This window comes from Piliocolobus tephrosceles, chromosome 15, assembly GCF_002776525.5.
Source record: "Piliocolobus tephrosceles isolate RC106 chromosome 15, ASM277652v3, whole genome shotgun sequence".
Lineage (NCBI taxonomy): Eukaryota > Metazoa > Chordata > Mammalia > Primates > Cercopithecidae > Piliocolobus > Piliocolobus tephrosceles.
In genome coordinates, this window is record NC_045448.1 from 93,582,567 (window position 1) to 93,608,729 (window position 26,163).

General features: G+C 46.0%; 1 protein-coding gene and 1 pseudogene across 1 annotated transcript in view; one reads left to right on the forward strand and one right to left on the reverse strand.

Annotated features, from left to right (window-relative positions):
• Positions 1-26,163, reverse strand: part of MERTK (MER proto-oncogene, tyrosine kinase) — a 131,377-nt gene that overhangs the window by 86,164 nt on the left and 19,050 nt on the right. Inside the window, exon 2 of the mRNA XM_026449785.2 lies at positions 12,638-13,058. Coding sequence (XP_026305570.1) covers positions 12,638-13,058 — 421 coding nt within the window. The remainder of the gene's footprint in view (positions 1-12,637; positions 13,059-26,163) is intronic.
• LOC111524294 lies at positions 669-1,397 on the forward strand (annotated as a pseudogene).

Below are 26,163 nucleotides of genomic sequence, written 5' to 3' on the forward strand. Positions count from 1 at the left end.
TATATTTGTCGCTTTCTAGACGTCCAAGGGAAAGGCTCCCGCTGGGAGAGTGGGGTGTGGGGTGGGGCTGGAGACAGGGGGAGTGGCTGTTCCTGGCTGTCCTCCCTCTCCCCAGAAAAACAGGAGGCTCTGTCTCCTTGGAGGCTCAACCGGAAAGGCTCTGGGCTCAGAACAGCAATCTAGGCATCCCAACAACCGTGTAAGAGGAGCTCCAGAGGGAACACGGAGAGTGGATGCGGAAGGGGAGAAGTTCAAGAAAGTGCCCCAGCACTGAAGATACGGATCTTTCCTAACGGGGCCCCCAGCTGGGCAGCACAGTAGGAGAAAAAAGACCCACCATGGAGCTTCATCAGGAAACGCTACAACTCTAAGATGAGGCGAAGATCCTAAAAGCTTCCAGAGAGAAAAAAAGCAGATCACTTATGAATGAATCAGAATAGCACCCTGCTTCTCTAGAGCAACCCAGAACTCAAAGGGAAATATATCAATGACTTCAAAGTTAAAACAAAAAATATTTTCTTTTCGAACTCTGTACCCAGCCAAACTACCTCAAGGTGAAGGTAAAGAGAATGGCATTTTCAGGCATGCAAGTCCCAGGAAGTTAGTGAAGGATGGGCTCCTTGCTAAAGTAAAAGAGTAAAACCCAAAGAGAGCAAGAAGCGGGGAGCATGTTCCGATGCAAGCTGACGGCTCTCGACTACCACAACCCCGTCAGCTTCAACCGCAAAGATGAAACAGAATTTAGAAACTTCATTGTTTGGTCTGAAGACCAGAAAATCAGACACTACAAGATTGAAGACAGAGGTAATTTAAGAAACATCCACAGCAGTGACTGGCCCAAGTTTCCAAGTTCTTTGAAAAGTATCTCAGAGATGTTAATTGTTCTTTCAAGATTCAAGATCAACAAGAAGCTATTGACTGGCTTCTTGGTTTAGATGTTAGACTTGAATATGGAGATAATGCTGAAAAATACCTGATAATGCAAAAACTCCTGACAATGCAACTAAAAATGCAGAACCATTGATAAATTTGGATGTAAATAATCCTGATTTTTAAGCCTGGTGTGATGGCTTTGGCTAACCTGCTTCAGGTTCAATGTCATGACGATTACCTGGTAATGTTTAAGGCAATTCAAATTTTGGTTCAGGAGCACCTGACACAGGATGCAGCTGCTAAAGCGAATCAAACAAAAGGGCTTGCCTGTTGCTTTAGACAAACATATTCTTGGTTTTGACACAGGAGATGCAGTTCTTAATGAAGTTACCCAAATTCTGTGATTGCCGCATAGAGAAGAGCTCAGAGAGCTACAGACAAAAAATAATGAAGCCATAGTAGCTGTGCAAGCAATTATTGCTGACGCAAGGACAGACCACAGACTGGGAAACGTTGGAAGATGAACACTTTAGGAATTCAGCTTCTCACCTATTTAGTACAAGTGGGAACGACGTACACTTCTGGCATGTTTGGAAATCAATATATCACATTCTTGGGGGAGGAATCCCAGAAAATTGAGTATGTTCTAGAGGTTTATCACCATTACTTTTTTCTTTAATAAAGTTTAGGAAAGTAGAAAAAACAACAACAACAACGAGTAAAAGCCAAGAAAGATGACCTGGGCTCTAGGAAACAGGAGCTGGACCACAGGAGGAATAGGGGGTCCTCAGAATAGTAGTAAAGACAGCTGAACCCCAGACCCGAAGGGTAATTTGATTAGACAGAGGCAGAAGGAGGGAGCCAGGACAGGCATCTCCTAAATAAATAAATACATAAATATCAGTACTGATAATTTTTGTCATGGCGGGAGGAGATGCATATATGATGCATACATTCCTTTAGAGTTTAGAGAACAATGAGTGATTGATAATTAGGAAATTACTAAATTCAAGATAATCAAAAAGCTACTCAAGAATTGCTATGGGGCTGGGCGCAGTGGCTCATGCCTGTAATCCCAGTACTTTGGGAGGCTAAGGTGAGAGTCATTTGAGGCCAGGAGTTTGAGATCAGCCTAGGCAACATAACGAGAACTCATCTCTTACCAAAAAGAAAAAAAAAAAATTAAAAATTAGCCGGTCATGGTCATGGTGGCACACGCCTGTAGCCCCAGCTACTTGGGAGGCTAAAGTGGGAGGATTGTTTAAGCCCAAGAGTTTGAGGCTGCAGTGAGCTATGATCGCACACTGCAATCCAGCCTGGAAGACAATGTGAGACCCAGTCTCAAATAAATAATTAATTAATTAAGCGCTAAGTCCTTGAGTGCTATGGCTTGAATATTCCCTTCAAAACCTGTATTAAAACTTAATCCCCAATGTGGCAGTATGGAGAGGTGAGGCCTTTAAGAGGTGATTAATCCATTCATGGATTAATAATGGGATCAAGGATGAATGGGAGTAGAACTGGCAGCTTTATAAGAAGAGGAAGAGAGACCTGAGCTAGTACACGAGCACACTCAGCCCCCTCACCATGTGATGCCCTGTGCTGCCTTAGGACCCTGCAGAGTCGCATCAGCAAGAAGACCATCATCAGCTGGGGGTCCCTGACCTTAAATGTCCCGGCCTCCTTAACTGTGAGAAATAAATTTCCTTTCTTTGTAATTTACTCAGTTTCAAGTATTCTATTATAAGCAACAGAAAACGGACTAAGATAAGAAGTAAAATATAATTATAGCACATTACATGATTCAGCTGAAAACAGAATTTCCACAGCCACAAAAAAATACCCTGGGTATTGATTTAACCACAGCTATGAGTAGCATTCTATTAGATTAACACACCATGCTGGAGACAAGCACACACATATAGACATACATAGGATTACATATGGATTGAATATATCTGGAAAGATACCCAAGAGATGGGTAACCTCCATTCCCCACAGGGAGAGGGCTGGGGGCTGGAGTGGAAAAAAGACTTTTTGAACAGTCAGAATGTTTTACCACTGCTTAAGAAAAATGGCATAAAAATCTCATCAGATTTTGGTCAAATACAAACATCTGAACAAGGGAAGACAAAAGAAATGGCACATACTCAGCTGCGGTGTCTAGACAGGAACCACCTGGGCACAGCTGCACGGCCAGCAGCTGCAGAAGCCCATCACCCCAGGGCAGCACAGGCTGGGTTAGCCCAGGCACATCTTATACACACACAGGCACATCTTATACACACTTATACACACATCTTATACACACATCTTATACACACACAGCACGTCTCTAACCCTCACTCCTTACCACTGCTAGTCTGGCCTGCTCAGAAATGACTTGGAAGTAGCAGTTATGCTCTAGAGTCTTTTCAAAAGAAATACAAATAAAGGACAAATATTGTATGATGCCATCTATGTGCGGTAGTTGGAGCAGTCAAACTCACAGAGAAAGAAAGTAGACTGCGGGAGGCTGAGGCAGAAGGATCACCTGAGCCCAGGAGTTCAAGACCAGCCTAGACAACATGGCGAAACCCTGTCTCTACAAATATAAGAAAAAAAAAAAAATAGCTAGGTGCAGTGGCTCATGCCTGTGGTCCAAGCTACTGGGGAAGCTGAGGTGGGAGGATCTCTTGAGCCTGAGAGGTTGAGGCTGCAATAAGCCGTGATCGCACCACTGCGCTCTAGCCTGGGCAACAGAGTGAGGCCGTCTCAAGAAAAATAAATAAATAAAATAAAATAAAATAAAATAAAAAGAAAGTAGAGTAGTGGTTACTAGGGGTGGGGAGAGTGAGAAATGGGGGGATTATTGTTTCATGGTACAGAGTTTCAGCTTAGAATGACTAAAAAGTTCTGGAGATGGATACACAACACGTGGTGATGGTTGCACCAAAACATGAATTCCACTGAATTGTACACTCAAAACGGGCTGAAATGGGGGACTTTATGTTATGTATATTTTACCATGTCAAAAAAATTATTTGAAGAAATAGGTCCACTGTAAGCGCCCTGTTTTCACCTGCTGCCGTTCACATGGTGCTGACAGGGTAACCCAAGGGCAAGGAACTCCGAGCTGAAAGGAAATCTTGTGAACAGGACACAAGTCAGAAAGTATCAGGCATCTGTGGTTAATAACAGCTTTTCCAGCAGATGGTTTGGTTAAATGAATTAGGTTTTTATTTTCTAGATTCTGTTCTCGTTGCCACCAAGAACAGCAGAATAAAGAACCGGCAACAGGCATCAGTCAACCCCAAGGAAGGCAAGATGGGAGGGAAAAGCCCAGCACAGAGAGCCCATGGGGGCCCCAAAAACACAGCATCCCAGTGCCAGGAGCCCGCACAGAGATGGGGACCCCAAAAACACAGCATCCCAGTGCCAAGAGCCTGCACAGAGATGGGAGCCCCAAAAACACAGCATCCCAGTGCCAGGAGCCCGCACAGAGACGGGGACCCCAAAGGACACAGGATGTCAGAAGACCCAAACTACCCACTTTTTTAAATTTTCAAGGCAGTGTTGCTCTGTTGCCCAGGCTGGAGTGGATCATGGCTCACTGCAGCTTCAAACTCCTGGGCTCAAGTGATCTTCCCACCTCAGCCTCCTGAGCAGCTGGGACCACAAGTGTGCACCACCACGTCTGCCTAATTTTTTATTATTATTATTTTTTGTAGCAATGGGGTCCTACTGCGTTGCTCGGACTGGTCTTGAACTCCTGGGCTCAAGTAATCCTCCCTCCTTGGCTTCCCAAAGTGCTGGGATTACAGGCATAAGCCACAGTGCCTGGCCCCAACTTAACATTTTTACAAAGAAAATTTAATGAAACAGTAAAATCTTTCCAGCTTTAGCCACTGGGAACTATGCCAGAATTTAAAAAGCAGTGGGAATCCCTAGACTAAACAGAAAACAAACAACAAATACCTTCCCCTCATCACAAGTCTCCCATCAGTGTTTGGTTTTGCTTGGGAGTTGGGCTTCCCTGTCTTCTGGTCTGGTGGCTGCTCCTCTTCTGGAACGCTGCGCCGGACCAGGACACATTTCCACCCAAGCTAGAGGGCTGTTTACATGCTATCCCAGACATCAGAGCTAATTATAATAAATACCCCAAATTACACCCTTCTTTGGAGACTCCAGTGAAAGGTCTTGGCCAAGCAGTGTCCTGGAGCCCGGACAAACGGATATGCTCGTTTTGAGCTGATATTGGATACAGGTGAGGCAGGTTAGTGGCTACAGCACCAAGGAGAAGGCCCAGCCCAGTGACTCAAGTCCCATAAAGGAGGCCAGGTGAACGCTCTTGAGGGACCTCAACCTGTAGCAGATACTGAATGTTTTCTACACCTATTAATCAAAGATGACTCCTGGCTCCATCAACAATAACAAACATCCAAGTGAAACAGGAAAAAAAAGGGGGATGATTAGCATAGAACAGGCCTAGCTCAAGAGGGCACCTAGGCTAGGAGCAGAACATCAGTTATTTCTTTCCTGGTATATGCCCCAAACTCAGCATTTTAAAAAGAATTTTTCACTTATAAAAATTAAAATTATAAAATTTTTAATTTTATAATTTCATTTGCATCCTTCTATATTTGCTTTTATTTCACAACAGCAGATTACAGTGGCATGTAGCAGCCTTAAAATATTTTGAAGACTTTTAGTAATATACAGAAATGTTTATAATATAAAGTGAATGAAACAGAATATGTAATCATCTATGCAATAAAGGACCTTAAAATATTTTGAGAAGCCGGGCGCGGTGGCTCACGCCTATAATACCAGCACTTTGGGAGGCCGGGGCAGGAGGATCATGAGGTCAGGAGATCAAGACCATCCTGGCTAACACAACGAAACTCGGTCTCTACTAACAATACAAAAAATTATTTATATATACTTGGAAAATTTTTCTCAGAGTTGTGATTATAAGCCATTATTTCTTTATTTGTACTTGCTTGGTATTTTCCAAGTTTTTGACAAAATACATATATTACTGTTAAAATAATTTAAACACATGCGCACACACACACGAGCTAAGACCAAGTAGTTTCAAAAATCTTTCAGGGACACTTTCATGCATGATGCCAAATCTCCCTTAGTCTTTCCAGAGTACATGGGATTCGTACTTATGTGTCCATGAGCTCCTATTATTTCCATCTTTCTTCACCAAGTTTCAATTAACTGAGGTTTGATTGCAAGATGTGGTTGTTCCTGAGTGGCAGAAGTGTACCTCCCCCAGTCCTGATGCCAGTTCCTCCTCCTCTAAATCAATACTTCAAGGACAAATCTAAAATCTGAAGGCAACAGTACCTTAGCACTGCTGCACCTGATGTTTGATTTGGCCCTTCCCCTCCATTCTGTTCACAACCACAAGCAGGAGGACAGAGACCAGTTCTGCCCAACTTGCCTCAATGTTCAGCCATCCATTCAGTTAAGTATGCCGCCGACAAACAACGAATTGCCGGAAAACAACTTCATATGCAAGGAAGGCCATTTTGATAACTAGCGTGTACTTGCCTATGTGTACTGATTTTTATAATAGCTCTATTTCTTAATGTCTAAAATGACATCCAGTGAATGTTACAGCTTTCCTTAGAGTAAATGACTTTATCACAGTCCTTTCTTCCTTTGGAAGGGAGAGAGCTATATGACAGCAGGGGCCACTATGGGAAAGAGGGTGTCAGAGCAATGGAAGGTGTCAGGAGTAACCAAAGCTCTGGGCCATTAGATACTCTAAACCACATCTTCAACTTGGACAAGTGCTGTTTTAGGACCAAAAACCAGATGCTTTCCCTTCTCTTCCCCTTAAATGTAAGACCTGAAACCATAAAAACTCTAGAAGAAAACCTAGACAGTACCATTCAGGACATAGGCATGGGCAAAGACTTCATGATGAAAACATCAAAAGCAATGGCAACAAAAGCCAAAATTGACAAATGGGATCTAATTAAACTAAAGAGCTTCTGCACAGCAAAAGAAACTATCATCAGAGTGAACAGACAACCTACAGAATGCAACAAATTTTTGCAATCTATCCATCTGACAAAGGGCTAATATCCAGAATCTACAAAGAACTTAAACAAATTTACAAGAAAAACAAACAAACAACCCCATCAAAAAGTGGGCAAACGATATGAACAGACACTTCTCAAAAGAAGACATTTATGTAGACAACAAACATACGAAAAAAAGCTCATCATTATTGGTCATTAGCGAAAGGCAAATCGAAACCACAATGAGATACCATCTCACACCAGCTTAAATGGTGATCAAAAAATCACGAAGCAACAGATGCTGGAGAGGATGTGGAGAAATATGAACACTTTTACACTGTTGGAGGGAGTGTACATTAGTTCAACCATTGTGGAAGACAGTGTGGCAATTCCTCAAGGATCTAGAACCAGAAATACCATTTGACTCAGCAATCTCATTACTGGGTATATACCCAAAGGACTATAAATCATTCTGCTATAAAGACATATGCACACATATGTTTATTACAGCACCATTCGCAATAGCAAAGACTTGGAATCAAACCAATGTCCATTAATGACAGACTGGATTAAGAAAATATGACACATAATATGCCATGGAATACTATGCAACCATAAAAAAGGGATGAGTTCATGTCCTTTGCAGGGACATGGATGAAGCTGGAAACCATCATTCTCAGCAAACTAACACAGGAACAGAAAATCAAATATTGCATGTTCTCTCACTCATAAATGGGAATTGAACAATGAGAACACATGGACACAGGGAGGGGAACTATCGCACATCGGGGCCTGTCAGGGGTGGGGGGGCTAGGGGATGGATAGCATTAGGAGAAATATCTAAGGTAGATGATGGGTTGATGGGTGTAGCAAAGCACCATGGCACGTGTATACCTATGTAACAAACCTGCATATTCTGCACATGTATCCCAGAACTTAAAGTATAATGAAAAGAAAGATAAACACAGGGTCAGTCTCTAGTAACTCACAATTGTGTCATATTTAAAGAATGAATGCAGATACAAAGTATGGGGTCCTCAATCTAGAGACCTCATCATTTTAAAAATTCACATAAATTCTGCCTGTTCTTTTTTTTTTTTTTTTGAAACAGAGTCTCGCTCTGTCGCCCAGGCTGGAGTGCAGTGGCTTGATGTCAGGTCACTGCAAGCTCCACCTCCTAGGTTCATGCCATTCTCCTGCCTCAGCCTCCCGAGTACTGGGACTACAGGCGCCCACCACCACGTCTGGCTAATTTTTTGTATTTTTAGTAGAGACGGGGTTTCACCGTGTTAGCCAGGATAGTCTTGATCTCCTGACCTCATGATCCACCCACCTCGGCCTCCCAAAGTGCTGGGATTACAGGAGTGAGCCACCGCACACGGCCAAATTCTTATGGGAATTTCTATGTGTGATCCTAATACCTTTTAGAAAAAAAAGGTCCCATGACCAAACTGAAAATACCAGGTGTTTCTCTCTAGAGTCCTTTTGATGCCTGCCAATATACATCCATGTTCTCTTAACCTAGTGATTTTAATTGCATATTCTCTTGAATAAACATAATCCATACAGATGTTGCTAATGGCAACTCCAGCAAAATTGCAGGCTAATGAATTTCTAATAAAATTACATATATTGAAAGCCTAAAACTATTTTTTAACTCTTCACTGTTCCTGGGAGCCACAGTAGATTTCCTTAGGGCCCAGGAGATGTGAGAAGAGAGGTCACTGCAGGTGTGCAAATCAGGCTCCCTGTTTAAGTAAGACTAGCTCACTGCCTAGTGACCCTGCTCACAGGGCTCAATGTCCTCACCTAAAACACACCGCACGTTTAGGGTCTCCAACATCATCCTCTCTTGCCAAGAAATTATATAAATACTTGTCATCTTGATTAAGTAACTATTGACAGAGCAGGAGTATTGCAATCTTGGACAAGCACTGTCATTCTAAAGTTCACCTTGATTAAAAACCGCCTAAATCTAAAGGGCATCAGCCTAATGGCTAAGGTCAGCATGACCATAAACCACAAATAACATCTCCAACCAAAAACATTGTAAACCCCTCCCCGACCAGAGACATGCCAGCCGCGAGATAAAGTCCCCTTCAGCCCAGAGAGGTATCAGCCCCAAGATAACCTCCCCTCTGACCAGAAACATTCCAACCCTGCCATAAACTTCTCCCCAACATACAAACATTCCAAGCTTGTGATAAGCCCCTTACCCTAAAACTAATATATGCTTTTAGTCTATAAAAGATAATGCTCCGGCCGGGCACGGTGGCTCAAGCCTGTAATCCCAGCACTTTGGGAGGCCGAGACGGGTGGATCACGAGGTCAGGAGATCGAGACCATCCTGGCTAACACGGTGAAACCCCGTCTCTACTAAAAATACAAAAACTAGCCGGGCGAGGTGGTGGGCGCCTGTAGTCCCAGCTACTCGGGAGGCTGAGGCAGGAGAATGGCCTAAACCCGGGAGGCGGAGCTTGCAGTGAGCTGAGATCCGGCCACTGCACTCCAGTCCGGGCGACAGAGCGAGACTCCGCCTCAAAAAAAAAAAAAAAAAAAAGATAATGCTCCTCACTGAAATCGGCCAGAAGCCCCTCTCAGGTTTATTTCTCTAAAATAAACCCATCTTTGACTGTTAAGCTGCATTTCATGTTTCTTTCCTCTTTCTTTAACTCTTACAACTATAATTTATTTCACTGAATCACTCTACAGTTACTGTGCTCCTGAACATTACCTTAATAAAGTTGAAGAATCATACACAGGCAAATTTGGTATCATCCTGTATACTACCTAATTCAATGAAATGCTCATCATTTGCAAAAATTCTGATCACTAAATTTGCTTTCAGGCTTAGTTTGGAGGTCAAATAAGATTTTTCTCCTTTAGGATGAGTTTATATGTAATAAGCCGAATACAAACAGTAGAATAAATTCTACTCCAAATTTCTAAAGTTCTCAAAATAACACCCAGGTCATCTTCTGCACTCTAAAGACATGGGTCCAAAACAAGAAACTGACTAATCAAAATTTTAAAACTCTACAATTTAAGTCCTCTGAACAGCTCATGGCATCTGAGAGCAGAAGTAGAGCTGGCAGTCACATGGTCCAAGTTCATCTCTTCCTTTGGAAAATAGACAAGGGAAGATGAGGCAGCTCACCCACAGTCATGCACTGGCCAAGTCCAGAGAGACAGCAGGGTAGGGCTATGCTCCCCTCCTAGGTGACATCCAATGAGACCAATGTGCCAGCTTGCTGTTCTTGAAATCTTTAAACTACTCCTCATTCACTTCTTTTTTTTTTTTTTCTTTTGAGATGGAGTCTTGCTTTGTTGCCAGGCTGGAGTGCAGTGGTGCAATCTCAGCTCACTGCAACCTCCACCTCCCAGGTGTAAGCGATTCTCCCGCCTCAGCCTCCCGAGTATTTGGGACTATAGGCGTGTGCCACCACGCCTGGCAAATTTTTGTATCTTTAGTAGAGACAGGGTTTCACCATGTTGGCCAGGATGGTATTGATCTCTTGACCTCGTGATCTGCCCGCCTCGGTCATTCACTTATTATTAAACGATAGTTTTACTTCTCTCTTCAGAAGCTATGTCTATGTAATTGTAAGAAACCTGCTTTTTATAGTTGATGTAGAAAAAATATAGTCAAATCTCCTAAGCAGTCTTAGCCACGGGCTGAGAATGGCTGCGGAGAGACTCAGCCAGAGTAAAATGGAAGTTGCATTCTTTGCCTGGAGGCTAAAGGGTTATCCACTAACCAAGTCTACAACCTGGGGGAAAAAATATGAAAAAAAGGGCACATCTTGTGGAAGTGTTGGCACACTAACCCAAGTAGTTAGGTCTGTGGTAATTGTGAGGTGGTTTTCTGAAAAGGAAACAAAACGATTCACTAAAAGGCATGACACAGTATGGGACGGTGCCAAGTATCATGTCAGAGAAAGTGAAAATGTAACAGATCAAAGAATGCTCCCCTCCAAAGTGGAAGAATTGCAGGAAAAAGGTTCTCCCTTCCACGCTGTGTGGCTCTGACCTCATTTCATGCTTTTAACAACCACAGGCCCACCCAATTCTAAAACCGTGTATGCAACAAAGTCCTGATGCAAAAAACAAAAACAGAAAAGCAAAACACCTCCTGGCTAAGACGAAAGGGTGGAGAATACAAAAGGGGTGGCGAAAGAGAAGCATCTACCTGCCCATCTGCAGCATTCTGAGACATGACAGCTGGGTCTCTGGGAAAACAGAGTAGTCCAGATACAAGTCCTGGCTTAGCTTATCCCTGTCACACACAACACCCCACCTCATCTAGCTTGCTCTTAAAAAAACAAAGTGGAGTACTGAGATGATGGTCTGAGACTTAGGGCCTGTCGCATTTCCAGAGACAGACTTTCCATCTCTTCCTGCCTCATAGTGCACGGGAGATACATCAGCACTGGGAGGCGGTGGGGAGAGGTGAAAGGCAGGGGCGGCAGGGTAACTGAAGGGATGAGAAAGCTGCACTGGTTTTTATTTTTCGGGCTTTTTTTTTTGAGACAGGGTCTCACTATGTTGCCCTGGCTGGGATGCAGTGGCTAGTCACAGGTGCAATCCCACTACTGATCAGTGCAGGAGTTTTGACCTGCTCCACTTCTGACCTGGGCCAGTTCACTCCTCCTTAGGCAACCTGATGGTCCCCTGCTTTTGGTGGCAGTGGGGGGGTCCCCATATTGATGCAGACACCCAATTTGCATAGCACACTACAGCCCAGAACTCTCAAGCTCAAGCAATTGCTCTGTTTAAAAGGCCCCACGTGGCCAGGGTGATTTTGATGTCTCCTCCTACCCAGTAAGAAACACTGTTCCCACTCATTGGTAGAGCTCTTGGTCCAGCTGTACTTGATATGATATATAGGTCAGGTGGGAAGTAGCATCCCAGGCCCAGCCCCTGAGTATCTGCTAACCAACAGTTCCAACACTGCCAAGCTCAGATTGAACACATAGTCAGCTATCCTTCAACTCTCTAAAGCTTCCAGTGGGTTGCTTAAACAGAAAACAAAAGGCTTTTGCTTTTGAGGCAGCATTAGCATAACGACATTTAAAAAGAAAGGGGCTGGGTGCGGTGACTCACACTTGTAATCCCAGCACTTTGGGAGGCCAAGGTGGGTGGATCACGAGGTCAGAAGATTGAGACCATCCTGGCTAACACAGTGAAACACCATCTCTACTAAAAATACAAAAAATTAGCTGGGCATGGTGGCAGGCGCCTGTAGTCCCAGTTACCCGGGAGGCTGAGGCAGGAGAATGGCATTAACCCAGGAGGCGGAGCTTGCAGTGAGCCGAGATCGCGCCACTGCACTCCAGCCTGGGTGACAGAGTGAGACTCCGCCTCAAAATAAAAATAAAAAATAAAAAGAAAGGAAGAGGCCTGGTAAGGTGGCTCATGCCTCTAATCCCAGCACTTTGGGAGGCCGAGGTGGGCGGATCAGCTGAGGTCTGGAATTGGAGACCAGCCTGGGCATCATGGTGAAACCTCATCTCTACTAAAAATACAACAACAACAAAAATTAGCTGGGCATGGTGGTCGGCCTGTAATCCCAGCTATGCTGGAGGCTGAGGCAGGAGAATTGTTTGAACTCAGGAGGTGGAGGTTGCAATGAGCTGAGATCGCACTACTGCACTCCAGCCTGGGCTACAGAGTGAGACTCTGTCTCTAAATAAATAAGTAAAAATTAAAACTAAAAAAATAAAAAAGGAAGAAAGAACACATACCTGAAGGAAGCGATTATTGCTGTAACTTCATCATCTGGATAAAACTGTGTAATTGCATGATGTGCCCCAAGCAATTCCTTCCCATCTTTCCACCAAGAAATTGTGGTGTCCTGGTATATATTAGGTACACTGATTGAGCAATTAAATTTGACATCTTTATGTTCAGAAAGTATTATGTGTCCAACTGTGTGTTTGAAGGCAAGAGGCGGTAGGAGCTTTGACCCGGCAGAGGTCACCCGGGGAATGGCTACATTTCCTGTATGTGGTCTTCCAGGCTGGGTTGGTGAAAACATCAAGGCAGGCTGGTACCCACTGGCGTGAGGAAGGGATAACAATGATGTGTGGTCAGTTTGCAGGCTCCCTGGCAAAGGTCCTGGGAACAGCGGGTAAGGCTTGGCTTCTTCCCTCGCCTCAGTGATCGCTGTAAAACAGAACATCCAAAATTTAGCCTTTTAAATAAGAAGAGTTTCCCAAGTAGGTTCCCAACTTCTTAGGCCATGAAGACAGAGCACTGGGGTGTCCTCTGTGTCCCAGGAAAAGATAAGCAGAATTCATTAAACCACACATCTGGACATATTCTCATTCACCAGTTCATTCATTTGTAAACTCGTCTCTGGAAGAGTACTGAAGAAATATAACTCCCCCTACCAAAAACAAAATTTTTCTTCTTACTGACTCATTCCAAGTCCTTCACGCCCAACTCAGCAGTATAAGAAGGTGATGATACAGCAGGGCTCAAGGTCACTTTTCTTGGCCAGGCGTGGTGACTCACACCTGTAATCTTGGCACTTGGGAGGTGGAGACGGGAGGGTCACTTGAGGTCAGGAGTTTCAGATCAGCCTGGACAACATGGCAAAAACCTGTCTCTACTAAAAATCCAAAAATTAGCTGGGCATGGTGGCACTTTCCTATAATCCCAGCTACTTGGGAGGCTGAGGCAGGAGAATAGCTTGAACCTGGGAGGCGGAGGTTACAGTGAGCTAAGGTGGCACCACAGCACTCCAGCCTGGGCGACACAGCGAGAACCTGTCTCAAAATAAATAACTTTGCCTGCTCTGTCAGAGACTATGCTGCAAATTTGGCTAATAGTATTTAAAAAGCTGCTCAAGGTTAAAACAAAACAAAACAAAACAGAATTAGCCGGGTGTGTTGGCATGCACCTGTAGTCCCAGCTACTTGGGGGGTTGAGGCAGGAGGACAGCTTGAGCCCAGGAGATCAAGGCTGTAGTGAGCCAAGATCGTGCCACTGCACTCCAGCCTGGGTGACAGAGTGAGACTCTGTCTCAAAAAAAAAAAAAAAAAGGGGGGGGGGCTGCTCAAGGTCACAAAGAGATGAGTTTACAATTGTTGTGCCTTAACAACAAAAAAAGTGTGCTTAAGTTACCAGCTATAGAATACTGAAGCTTCCAGGAAAATGCTTGCTTGCTGGAATAAACCTGGAAATGTTTTCATTTCATCTGGTCCACAAGTATTTTTAGATGGTTTCTGAGCAAGGGAAGGCTCATAATAGCTGTACTTTTAGCTTTCTGAGTGGCATTTTTGGACATAAGATTCCACACTGGTTGTTATCTATTCAAATACTTTGGCAGGGAGTGCGTGAGACGGACGGGTAGGAGAGATATAGGCCCAGCATTCTACATTATGGGTTGGTGGCTGGGGGCACACGGGGCGGGGGCTCCATCCTTGCTCAAAGGCTGGCCTCCTGCCATGCTCAGGACATCATGCCCTCCTGGGCTCCTGAGTGTGTGTGTGCAGGGAGTAGGGTGTTCTCTGCTCAGAGTTGTGCCCGATTTAGCAAATAACACAGGAAGCCCAGTTAAGCTTGAATTTCAAATGAACAACAAATAATTGTTTTTTAAAGAGATAGGGCCTTTATGCTCTGTCACCCAGGCTGGAGAGCAAGGGCGCAGTAACTCACTACAACTTCAATCTCCTAGGCTCAAGAGATCCTCCTACCTCAGCCTCCCGAGTAGGATGGACTATAGGCTCATGCTACCATGTCCAGCTAGTTTAAAATTTTTTCTTGTAGGGAGGGAGTCTGGCTATGTGCCCAGGCTGGAATTTTTTAAATTTAAGTATTCAATTAAGTATTTAATTGGCTAATGGGAGATATAAGCAGGAAATCGTGGGCAGAAGGGAAGAGATCTGGGAATATTCCCCCAGCTTCCTCTCCGCCAAGCCACTCTGGACAGCACATATGCCTCAACTGAAGGGCATACCTCTGCCTGGGGGCCCTCGCCATGCAGCTCCCTCTCCCATTCCAGCAACTGCTCCCTCCCAGGCCCCTTTGATGTTGGGGGCCAACTCTCACGGCTGTTGCCTTTGGGAACCGCCTCCTTAGTGAGTCAGGATCAATGCGAGATACGAGAGAAGAGATTTTCCTACAAGGACACAGGAAGACTTTTCCTTATCCTGAGGTCTTGGTGAGTGTGGGAGTGTAGGGCCTTCCATGTGCTTTAGGGGAGGGTTATATGAGTCAGCTATGGGCTGGCCTGGAGCCCAGCTGTCCAGACAGATGAATGTGCTGTCATGGGAGTGTTCACTTATGCCAGGGAGTGAAGATCAGGATGACAACAGACAGGGACCATTGCCTCTCCAGTCACCCACAGCCCACATGCCAGGCAAACCTTCACAAGGCTGGGCCTAGGCTCTTGGTGGAGGAGGGGGCTCCTCTTCCTCTGACGTGTGGATGCTTTCTGCAGCAATGCATGTTCTGGCTGTTTGTCTCATGCCTGCAGAGCTCCCTCAGGGGTGCTCTACTTACTCATGTAGGCTTTGTTTTTGTTTGTTTTCTGAGACGGTGTCTCACTCTGTCACCAGACTGGAGTGGAGGGCAGTGGCACAGTCTCAGTTCTCTGCAACCTCCGCCTCCGGGGTTCAAGTGATTTTCCTGCTTCAGCCTCTTGAGTAGCTGGGACTACAGGCGCACGCCACCACGCCTGGCTAATTTTTGTATTTTTAGTAGAGATGGGGTTTCACCATGTTGGCCAGGATGGTCTGGATTTCTTGACCTCGTGATCTGCCCACCTCAGCCTCCCAAAGTGCTGGGATTACAGGCGTGACCCACCGTAACTGGCCCTTTACTCATGTACTTTGAAGCCTTGACAATTCACCTTTGCCACTTGGATGGGCATACTCATCTGTGGTTCTTCCTATTCACTGAGCTACAGAGGACTCAGGAGTCAGGGGTTTAATCCAAATTACTTTTTCCACCCTTTAAATATAGGTCCCTTTCTTAGAAGGCAAAAATGGGAAGTGGGAGAAGCAAACAATACCTTCGTTGGTTTAATTTATTTAAGAATATTTTAAATTTTTAATTAGAAAGCTAACAAACTTGTTGTGAAAAAATTCAAATATTTATTGAAGCATATACAATATAAAATGAAAGCCTGGGGCTGGGCGCAGTGGCTCATGCCTGTAATCCCAGCACTTTGGGAGGCCGAGGTGGATGGATCACGAGGTCAGGAGATCGAGACCATGCTGGTTAACACGGTGAAACCCCATCTCTACTAAAAATGCAAAAAATTATCTGGGTGCGGTGGTCGACGCCTGTAGTCCCAGCTACTTGGGAGGCTGAGGCAGGAGAATGGCAGAACCTGGGAGGCAGAGCTTGCAGTGAGCCAAGATCACGCCACTGCACTCCAGCCTAGGGGAAGAGCAAGACTCCGTCTCAAAAAAAAAAGAAAAAAAGAAAGTCTGTTTTGTAAGCCCAACCCTGCAAGATAGTAACCTCTGATTACAACTTGGGGTATAATCTTCAGTTTTCCATGAGCCAAGCTGTTCACTAAACAAAGTGTTAACTTGGTTACAGGCAAGGCCACCCACTAAGGTGACACCACTGAAGTCAGGGAGCCACTAAACCCACCCTGAAATCACTCAACACTCTAGATGGTTTAAAAGATATCTGGGCCAGGCGCAGTGGCTCACGCCTGTAATCCCAGCACTTTGGGAGGCCAAGGCGGGTGGATCACCTGAGGTCAGGAGTTCGAGACCAGCCTGGCCAACATGGTGAAACCCCCATCTCTACTAAAAATACCAAAATGTAGCCAGGCGTAGTGGCAGGGGCCTGTAATCCCAGCTACTCAGGAGGCTGAGACAGGAGAATCGCTTGAACTTGGGAGGCGGAGGTTGCAGTAAGCCAAGATCACGCCATTGCACTCCAGCCTGGGCAATAAGAACAAAACTCTGTCTCAAAAAAAAAAAAAAAAAAGGCCGGGCATGGTGGCTCACGCCTGTAATCCCAGCACTTTGGGAGGCTGAAGTGGGCGGATCACGAGATCAGGAGATCGAGACCATCCTGGCTAACACGGTGAAACCTCGTCTCTAGTAAAAATACAAAAAATTAGCTGGGCGTAGAGGCGGGTGCCTGTAGTCCCAGCTACTTGGGAGGCTGAGGCAGGAGAATAGCGTGAACCCGGGAGGCGGGGCTTGCAGTGAGCCGAGATAGCGCCATTGCACTTCAGCCTGGGCAACAGAGCGAGACTCCGTCTCAAAAAAAAAAAAAAAAAAAAAATCTGATCTGCACAATTTGATTTACCAGAAGTTGACAGAAAGATTTGATTGTCAACAGATATTTGTATAGCACGTCCTGGGTTCAAGATTTGCTACGACAGTCAAATGGGATAAAGAAAGAGACTTCTTTCAGGAACAGAGCCACAGTGGGTCCCAGGAGTTAAAGGGGAGATAGACACGGCTAACTGGGGGTGGGGAAGGGAGGCTGCCCATAGCATCAGGGAGGCCTTCTCTGACTAACCTCCTATAGTCAGCACCTCCAGGTTAGTTAGGCGCTAGGACCCTTTTGTAATACATCTTACGATTACTCACCAGTTCTTTCTCCACAGCCAGATTAAAAGCTCCATGATACCTATCACCTACACTACAGCCAGTACATAGGAGGTGCTCAAAATAGGTTTGTTGAATGAGTGAGTAAAGGATGGATCTGAGGAGGGATGGAGAAGGTGCCTGGGGCTGCTAGGGTCAAAGGTGGTGGGAAACTGAAGAGACAGGAAGTAGCCCAACCAGTTTGCAAACAGCAATTTAGCTGAACAATAGAGCTACTCCGCTAGAACAAAAATGGGAGATAAACCTAAATTAAGCTGAATGTGGAGAGCCCTGAATCCAAGCCGAGGCTGGAGAAGTTCCTGGAAGGCTTCTGAGCAAGGGAGGGCAAGGCTCAGAGCTGGGCTTGATGAAGGGCATTCTGGCACCAGCAACTGGCTGAGTAGGAGGAAGAAGAGCAGGAAGCGGGAACCTTCCAGGAAGGCAGTGAAGACCTGACTACAGGGGCAGTCAGCGAGGAGCAGGAAGGATGCAGGAGACAGAGAAGAGGGAGCTGACAGCAACCGCATCCTCACTACCACCAGTGTTCCACAAAGGAAAGTCAGTCTGACACCAAATATTGAGGAAAGACGCGATCCTGGCATAAAGGAGTGTTCTCAGGAGTGGACAGCTGGTGGCTCGAGGCTGCTCAGGCTCAGTTTGCTCGTAGGAAAAGTGGGGATGGTAACCACGGTGCCTCATAGGGTTGCCAACGGGAATAAAGGAGTTGTGACAGTCTGGATCACAGTAAGCCCTCAATGTTAGCTATTATTTTAATTATTTTCTCATTTTATTATGAGTTAATAAAAATCTTCCATGGTCTAACCCTTGAGAACTGTTGGGACTGAGGCTGGACCCCCGGGTGGCTGGTGAGATTGGTGAGGCTCGTACTGCCCAATTTTAGGGGGGTGGTATTGCCATTCACATCGTTGTTGGGTGTATAAATTGTTCTCTAGAGCTATGCAATGCATAACCTCACCAGCCCTATGTGGGGGCCCTGGGTGATTATACAAAATGTGAAGGAAAAAAAAAGCCAAAACAAAAACCGTTCCAAGGTTTTGGACCCAAGGGTTGGGGCAATGGTTAATTAGAAATTATATTTTAAGTTGCTAATTTTTCCATTGTTTCTATTACTTTGGTTGTATAATGTATCTTTTCCCCCACAAAAGTGGAATACTCTCAAAATTATTTTTGGGGAGTGATTGCGGATGAGTTCAGACTGAAAGGCTTACCCACATCAAAGACTTAATGCAAATGTGGTCCTTTCTCCATAGCACATGGAAAAGTGGGGTGCTTCTGGTTGTAATTTGGGTGGAATTCACAAGAAATCTCCACCTGATCCTCCCACCTTCTTCCAGGGTTGCTTCCTCATGTGGACTGCATAAACAGCTGGAGTGGAATTTTAACTTCACATCAACAAGTGCTGCTAAGCTGCCTTGATCACCAGCCTCTCACTCAGGTCCGAGAGTAGCCGCCCAGCTGCTCCAGCAGCTGCTGCATTTACCAACTCCAGAGGCCACTCCATCCAGTCCTGGTCTTGTGTGGTGCAGCACCCTTGCCCTGTGCCCATGTGTTTCCAATCACCATGCAGCCCTTGACCAGAGCCCTAACATCTGCTTCTTAAAGTCAGGGCTTTTGTCTCCATCATCTTTCTCCAGCCCCCAGCACAGGACATGCCCAGGGGACATGATTAATGAATGTTTATTGACATACTGCCCATTTTTCTGTGTGAGTTCGCCCTGCTTTTCTGAACATACTTGTCTGTAACTTCCTTGAAGGCTGGAGGTGGCATTGTCTAAACCCACCATGATGATGGGCATGGAGTCACAGGCAGCAAACATTTCCAGAATAAACGGGTGCGACGTGCAGAGGGTCCCGAAGGGTGAGCAGGGAAGAGAGGTGGTTCAGGCAAGGACACTGCTGTGGCTGGAGGCGGAACTTGGAGAGACTGTCAGCATGCCTATGACACACAATTACAGGGGCTCAGACATTTAGGGGCTTTGTGAATAGTCTTTTAGACTCAAAATTGGTTGGTTAGGGCATGCCAGTAAAGAATGCTGTTTTCCATGGGGTCAACTAGTGAATCCTACCCTCAAATCCATGGATCCCTGCTGAGCACTTGTCAAGTGCAGTGTGCAGTGGCAGACGGGCTGGCGGGCAGTGCTGCCCAGAGGTTAGCTAGCAGCTCTACAGTCAGAGGGCTGAGGCCCACCCAGTTCCTCACCACCTCAAGGGATGGCCTCAGGAAAGCTCTATAACTTCTTTGAACTCTTGTGAGGACAAGAGGATCTGAGCAGTAGGAGCTGATAGGCATCGAGTCCACCAGCACACTCCAAAGATAATGGCTGACATGGCTGTTATTGGCTTGCATCTGAACCCTGGCCTGCTGGCTACCTAAAGTAGGAATTTCTAAAGCCAGGTCTGGGCCCTGCGGGGATAAGGGCTGAGTTTAATCAGTGATGTCTGTCTTGGACACTGCATGGGGAAGGGCAATACTAGAGTAATATAACTGCTAGCCATGAGTGAGAGGAAAAAATATACATCGGGCTTGGGATGCGAAGGGCTGTCAGCTCTAAGGCATCTCTCAGTCTCCCCAAGCCTTTCCTAACACGAGCTCCTTTGGTTTTCTTGAAGCCTGGTGATCACAGCCCAAGGTGATCCCCAAGGTGCATAAAGAAAGCAGCAGCAACTAAAACTGCAGGTCCCATGGTAGTGGGTGGGGATGTGGCAGCAAGCAGCCTCCCTGGCCCTGGAGTCCCTCCATGCTGTGGGAAGAGGGTTGAGCAGGGCAGGTGGCAGCCCTGTGGGACTGAGGGTGCTGGCTGGTGAACCCTGTTCAGTTCCACCCCACCCCAACACTCCCCCCCAGGATGCTGTGTGCCATCAGCCTGCTTTATGATCCCAGGCACCTGGGAAGAGAAGGGAATAGCTCCTCTACCAGAGTTAGAGTAATGGCAGGAGTGAGTACCAACTTGTGGGACCCATTACTCCTGCTCTTTCTATTCCTTCCCCAACAATAAAATGGGCGGACGTATCAGTTGAGCTCTCTAAAGTTCAGCCTCAAACTCAACAGGCCCAGGCTAGGCATGGTGGCTCCCAGCACTTTGGGAGGCCGAAGCGGGAGGATTGCCTGAGCCCAGGAGTTTAAGATCAGCCTGGGCAACAGAGTGAGACAAGTCTCTACCAAAAATAAAAATAAAATAAAACCGAGGCCCAGAGGGTATGCAATACCCAAAGGATTCCTGATTGCAAGAGAGTGAGGGCTTATCTTTCAGCTCCTGGAGGTTCTTTGCTCCCCACCTCAAGCACACATGGACACATGGCACATAAATGCACGGCCAAGAGGCACATACAAATGCACACATAAATGCATGGCCAAGAGGCCAAGAGCATGCACCTTGTTCTAGAGGTGCGCTGTTTCCTCGCCAGTCTTGCTGTCTGCTGAAGGTATTTGCTATTGGACAGCCCGACAGTCCTTCTGCAGGTGGGTTTGTGATTTAGAGAAAGGCTTTTTTTTTTTTTTTTTTTTGAGATCGAGTCTCTGTCACAGCCCAGGCTGGAGTGTAACAGCACGATCTCAGCTCACTGCAACCCTCACCTCCCGGGTTCAAGCAATTCTCCTGCTTCAACCTCCTGAGTAGCTGGGATTACAGGCAGGTACCACCATGCCCAGTTAATTTTTGTATTTTTAGTAGAGACTGAATTTCACTATGTTGATCAGGCTGGTCTCGAACTCCTGACCTCAGGTGATCTGCCTGCCTCCGCCTCCCAAAGTTCAGAGAAAGGTTTTTTGCATCTGGAATCCTGTAACGCTTGTATCCCTGTTTCCCTACCCTCTCTAGGAGAAAAGGCAGAACCTAGACCAGTGCCCCCACCCCCATTCTGTGTGCACACATCAGGCTGATATTTGAATCATGTCCTGAGCACCTGCCCTGTCACCCAGGTTAAGAACTCCCACCCTACTCCCTTTACCCCCACAGCTAGCTGAGGCCAAACATAGCACAAAAGGAAAATTTCTACTTGGTACTATTTAGGCAATACCCAAAGGATTCCTGATTGATAACGTGTGGCGGCCAGGCGCAATGGCTCACGCCTGTAATCCCAGCACTTTGGGAAGCCAAGGCGGACAGATCACCTGAGGTCAGGAGTTCAAGACCAGCCTGGCCAAAATGGCAAAACCCTGTCTCTACTAAAAAATATGAAAAGTAGCCAGGCATGGTGGCAGGTGCCTGTAATCCCAGCTACTTGGAAGGGTGAGGCAGGGAGAATTGCTTGAACCCAGGAGGCAGAAGTTGCAGTGAGCTGAGATCACGCCACTGCACTCCAGCCTGGGCAACACAGTGAGACTCCATTTTGGGGGGGGAAAAAAAAAGAATAGCAACACTTCATTAGAAGAGAAAAAAAAGAAAAGAAACCTTCAACCAGAATTCACTTGACCCGATGGATCACTCCTAAATTGCAAATGGTAATTATTAACTTCACTGGAGTGACCCTTGGGCCACTTGGAGAATATTAAAGGAGGAAGAGGCGATTACGCCGCCCATTTGCCCTAAGTGTAGCAAAGCCCTGCAAGCCAAAGGGACAGAACAGGCCTGGGGCTTGCAGGAAGGAAAGCAAGCAAATGGCTGGGCAGTGTGTGCCCCAAGAGGTCACAGCCCAGCCACAGGAGGAGAAAAGCCCGAGTGCCAGTGAAAGCCCAGAAATGCCTGCACAGTGGAAGGAACGTGAAGTTGCCTGTAAAACAAGGTGTTGGCTTTGGGTTGCCAGATAAAAAACAGGACAGCCTTTTACCCCTGAATTTCAGATAAGTAACGAATGTGGGAACACCCTGGATTTACTTAGTGGAACAAATATAACTTAGTGTCATTTAGTCAAAACCAGCCGGAGCCACAGCACCAGGGATTTCACTGTTGCCCTTCCCACAGGCTGCTTCCTGGGGCTTACAGCAGCATGGAGAGTGGGTCTGGAGGAGCAAGCTGGGACCTGGCACATCAGGAAAGCTATCCAACCTCTCCGAGCCAAGGCTTGGAGCATGAAGGGGCTGGGACCTCTGAGCAAAAGCACCAGGGGCTTATCAGTGGGGTGACCTTCCCACTGCCCCTGGCCCCATACATTCCTTTTGGATCAAAACACACACACACACACACACACACACACACACACACACACCAAAAAATGAAATGAGCAGAGGTACCTCTCTGCTTGGCCTTGAGCACACACATTAGCAGGGCAAGAGCCAAGGGCCCCAAAGGGTTTTAGGTACACTCTCATGATCCCCTTCAGCCTGTCCCCCACTTTTTCACTGAGGCATTTGCCTTTTTCTTGCTGGTGCTTTGCAAAAGAAGCTTCCCAAACAGACTGCAATGCCCATGTCCCTACCAAGGGTGGTACCAATGCAACCAGAAAAGAGCCTTCCAGAATCTGACCATGACTTTTCACTATCTGCTTCCAACTCTCCCACTATGCTCTCAAACTCAGCATAACATCAGAATCTTCCAGGAAATGTTTTTTTTTTTTTTTTTTTTTTTTTTTTTTTTTTTTTTTTTTTTTTTTGAGACGGAGTCTCGCTGTGTTGCCCAAACTGGAGTGCAGTGGCCGGATCTCAGCTCACTGCAAGCTCCGCCTTTCGGGTTCACGCCATTCTCCTGCCTCAGCCTCCCGCGTAGCTGGGACTACAGGTGCCTGCCACCTCGCCCGGCTAGTTTTTTTGTATTTTTTTTTTTAGTAGAGACGAGGTTTCACCGGGTTAGCCAGGATGGTCTCGATCTCCTGACCTCGTGATCCGCCCGTCTCGGCCTCCCAAAGTGCTGGGATTACAGGCTTGAGCCACCGCGCCTGGCTGGCACTGGGATTTTTTCAAAAATCTCCCGTTATGATTCTAACATGCAGCCAGGGTCAGACTCCTGTTTTAGGGAATAGATTCAGTGGCACACATCACTCTACGGTGGGGCTAGGGGGCTGCAGAGGGCCAGGGATGGGGGGCACTGAGTGACCTGGATGGAGCTCACAAATCCTGATGCAGAGGGCCCAGGTTTGACTGCATGTGCTTTAGGAGATGAGGAGGCTGCAGGAGGGGTAGGGTGAGAACAAGAACCCTGAAGTCAGAGGGACAAGGCATAGCCCCAGCTCAGTCACGTAAAGGCCGGGTGACCTTGTGAAAGTCACCTGTCCATCCAAAACTCCCTCTCCTCATTCTGTAAAATGAGACAGTTTCCCTCCAGTCTTTTGGGCTCTGGGGTTGATTCTCCCCAAGACTCAGCTGTGGCTTTCACAAAACCCAGAAGAGATGCTGAGTCCCCAAGTTTAATTTCTCCATCATGCCACTCCCAAAACATACCCTGCAGCTCACCAGTACCTGAATTCTCTGCTTCAGTACCTGTTTTCTCTCCAAGAGTGGAATGTTGCACGTGAAACAATGCACAGTGTCTGGCATCCACAGACATGCAATAAATGGTAGCTATTATTTTCCTAACATGAAACATCTGATCTGCTTTGTATCAAAGGCGCAACTAGTCATGCCTGGACCATCAATGCCAAACATATGGAACTGATTATGCTGACTCAGACCATTCAACTCTTGCAATGAAATATGAATACTGTATACAATATCATGTTTACTTAACCAAGGGTTTCCCTCTGCTTTCTCCAGTGGCAGCATGCCAAGTGTCACAGAAAGGCTCTGAGGCAACACTTTCTGGCCAGGGTCTCAAAGCAGCTTTCCCCTCTGGGGGTCTGGGGTTGATACTGCCCGAGGCCCAACTGTGGCTTTCACAAGACCCAGATGAGATGCTCAGTTCACATTTAACTTTTCCATCATGCCACTCCCAAAACATATACTCCAGCCTACCAGTACCTGAATTCCTATTACTAAAACGCCGATCCTTAAGGAAAAAACCATTTTCTTTTAAAATGTGACTATCTCTGGGAGACCAGACCCATTAGCAAGAATAGTTTGTTAAAGTCCTCCCAAAACAGACTTGATGTACTTTTCCCTATTCTTCCCACTAAATACATCCCAAAACACTAGATGTTAAAAAGTATTTTTCAAAACTCTGACTTAGAGTAGTCAAAATCACATAGAACAGAACAAGGATGGTGACTGCCAGGGAATAAGGGGAGAGGAAATGGGGAGTTAGTGTTTAATGGTTACAGAGTTTCAGTTTTACAGGGTGAAATATTATGAATATATTTAATTCCGCTGAGTTATACACTGAGAAACGGTTAAGATGGTAAATTATATGTTATGTATCTTTTAGCTAATTTTTTCTTTTTTTTTTTTAGACAGAGTCTCACTCTGTCACCAGGCTGGAGTGCAGTGGTGTGATCTTGGCTCACTGCAACTTCTACCTCCCAGGTTCAAGCGATTCTCCTGCCTCAGCCTCCTGAGTAGCTGGGACTATAGGTGCCCACCACCACACCCAGCTAATTTTTATATTTTTAGTAGAGACAGGGTTTCACCATGTTGACCAGTAAAATGAAAGGGGAACAAAAGAAAGAATTGGTATACCAAAATCAAAGCAATAGAAAAGTATTCAATTTGACCAAAAATGAGAAGAGACTGAAAAAAATGAATACAGTCTCTGGGACTACGATTAAATATCTAAAATCCATATCACTGAAATCCTGAAAGGAGAGGAGATAGAAAGCAAGGCCAAAAGAGAACTTGAAGGGCCGGGCACAGTGGCTCATGCCTGTAATCCTAGCACTTTGAGAGGCTGAGGCAGGCAGATCACCTGAGCCCAGGAATTTGAGACCAGCCTGGGCAACATGGGAAAACCCTGTCTCTAACAAAAAGTATAAAAATTAGCCAGGTGTAGTGGCACATGGCTGTAGTACCAGCTACTAAGGAGCCTGAAGTGGGAGGATCGCTTGAGCCTGGGAGGTCAAGGCTGCAGCGAGCCATCAGAGTGCCACTGCACTCCAGCCTGGGTGACAGAACGAGACCCTGTTTCAAAAAAATAAAGAAAATAAAAATATATAATCTATATACACATGCTTTCGAAGATCTATGATATCCTTATAAAGCAAATCCCAACAAATTAAAAATAACTGAAATCATATAGTTTGTGTTCTTTACTTACAATGAAAATAACCAGATATTAATAACAGAAACACAATAGAAATTCTCAATACTTGCAAACTAAACTAAATCATTATTATTTTTTTTTTTGAGATGGAGTTTTTGCTCTTGTTGCCCAGGCTAGAATGCAATAGCGCAATCTCAGCTTACTACAACCTCCGCCTCCCAGGTTCAAGTGATTCTCCTGCCTCAGCCTTCCAAGTAGCTGGGATTACAGGCATGTACCACCAAGCCTAGCTAATTTTTTGTATTTAGTAGAGATGGGATTTCACCATGTTGGTCAGGCTGGTCTCGAACTCCTGACCTCAGGTGATCCACCCGCCTCAGCCTTCCAAAGTGCTGGGATTACAGGCGTGAGCCACCATGTCCGGTGGAAACTAAACTTCTAAAGTAGTCCATGGGTCAAAGAAAAAGTGTCCGCCGGGCGCGGTGACTCAAGCCTGTAATCCAGCACTTTGGGACGCCGAGGCGGGTGGATCACGAGGTCAGGACATCGACACCATCCTGGCTAACACGGTGAAACCCCGTCTGTACTAAAAATACAAGAAAATTAGCCGGGCATGGTGGCGGGCGCCTGTAGTCCCAGCTACTGGGGAGGCTGAGGCAGGAGAATGGCGTGAACCCGGGC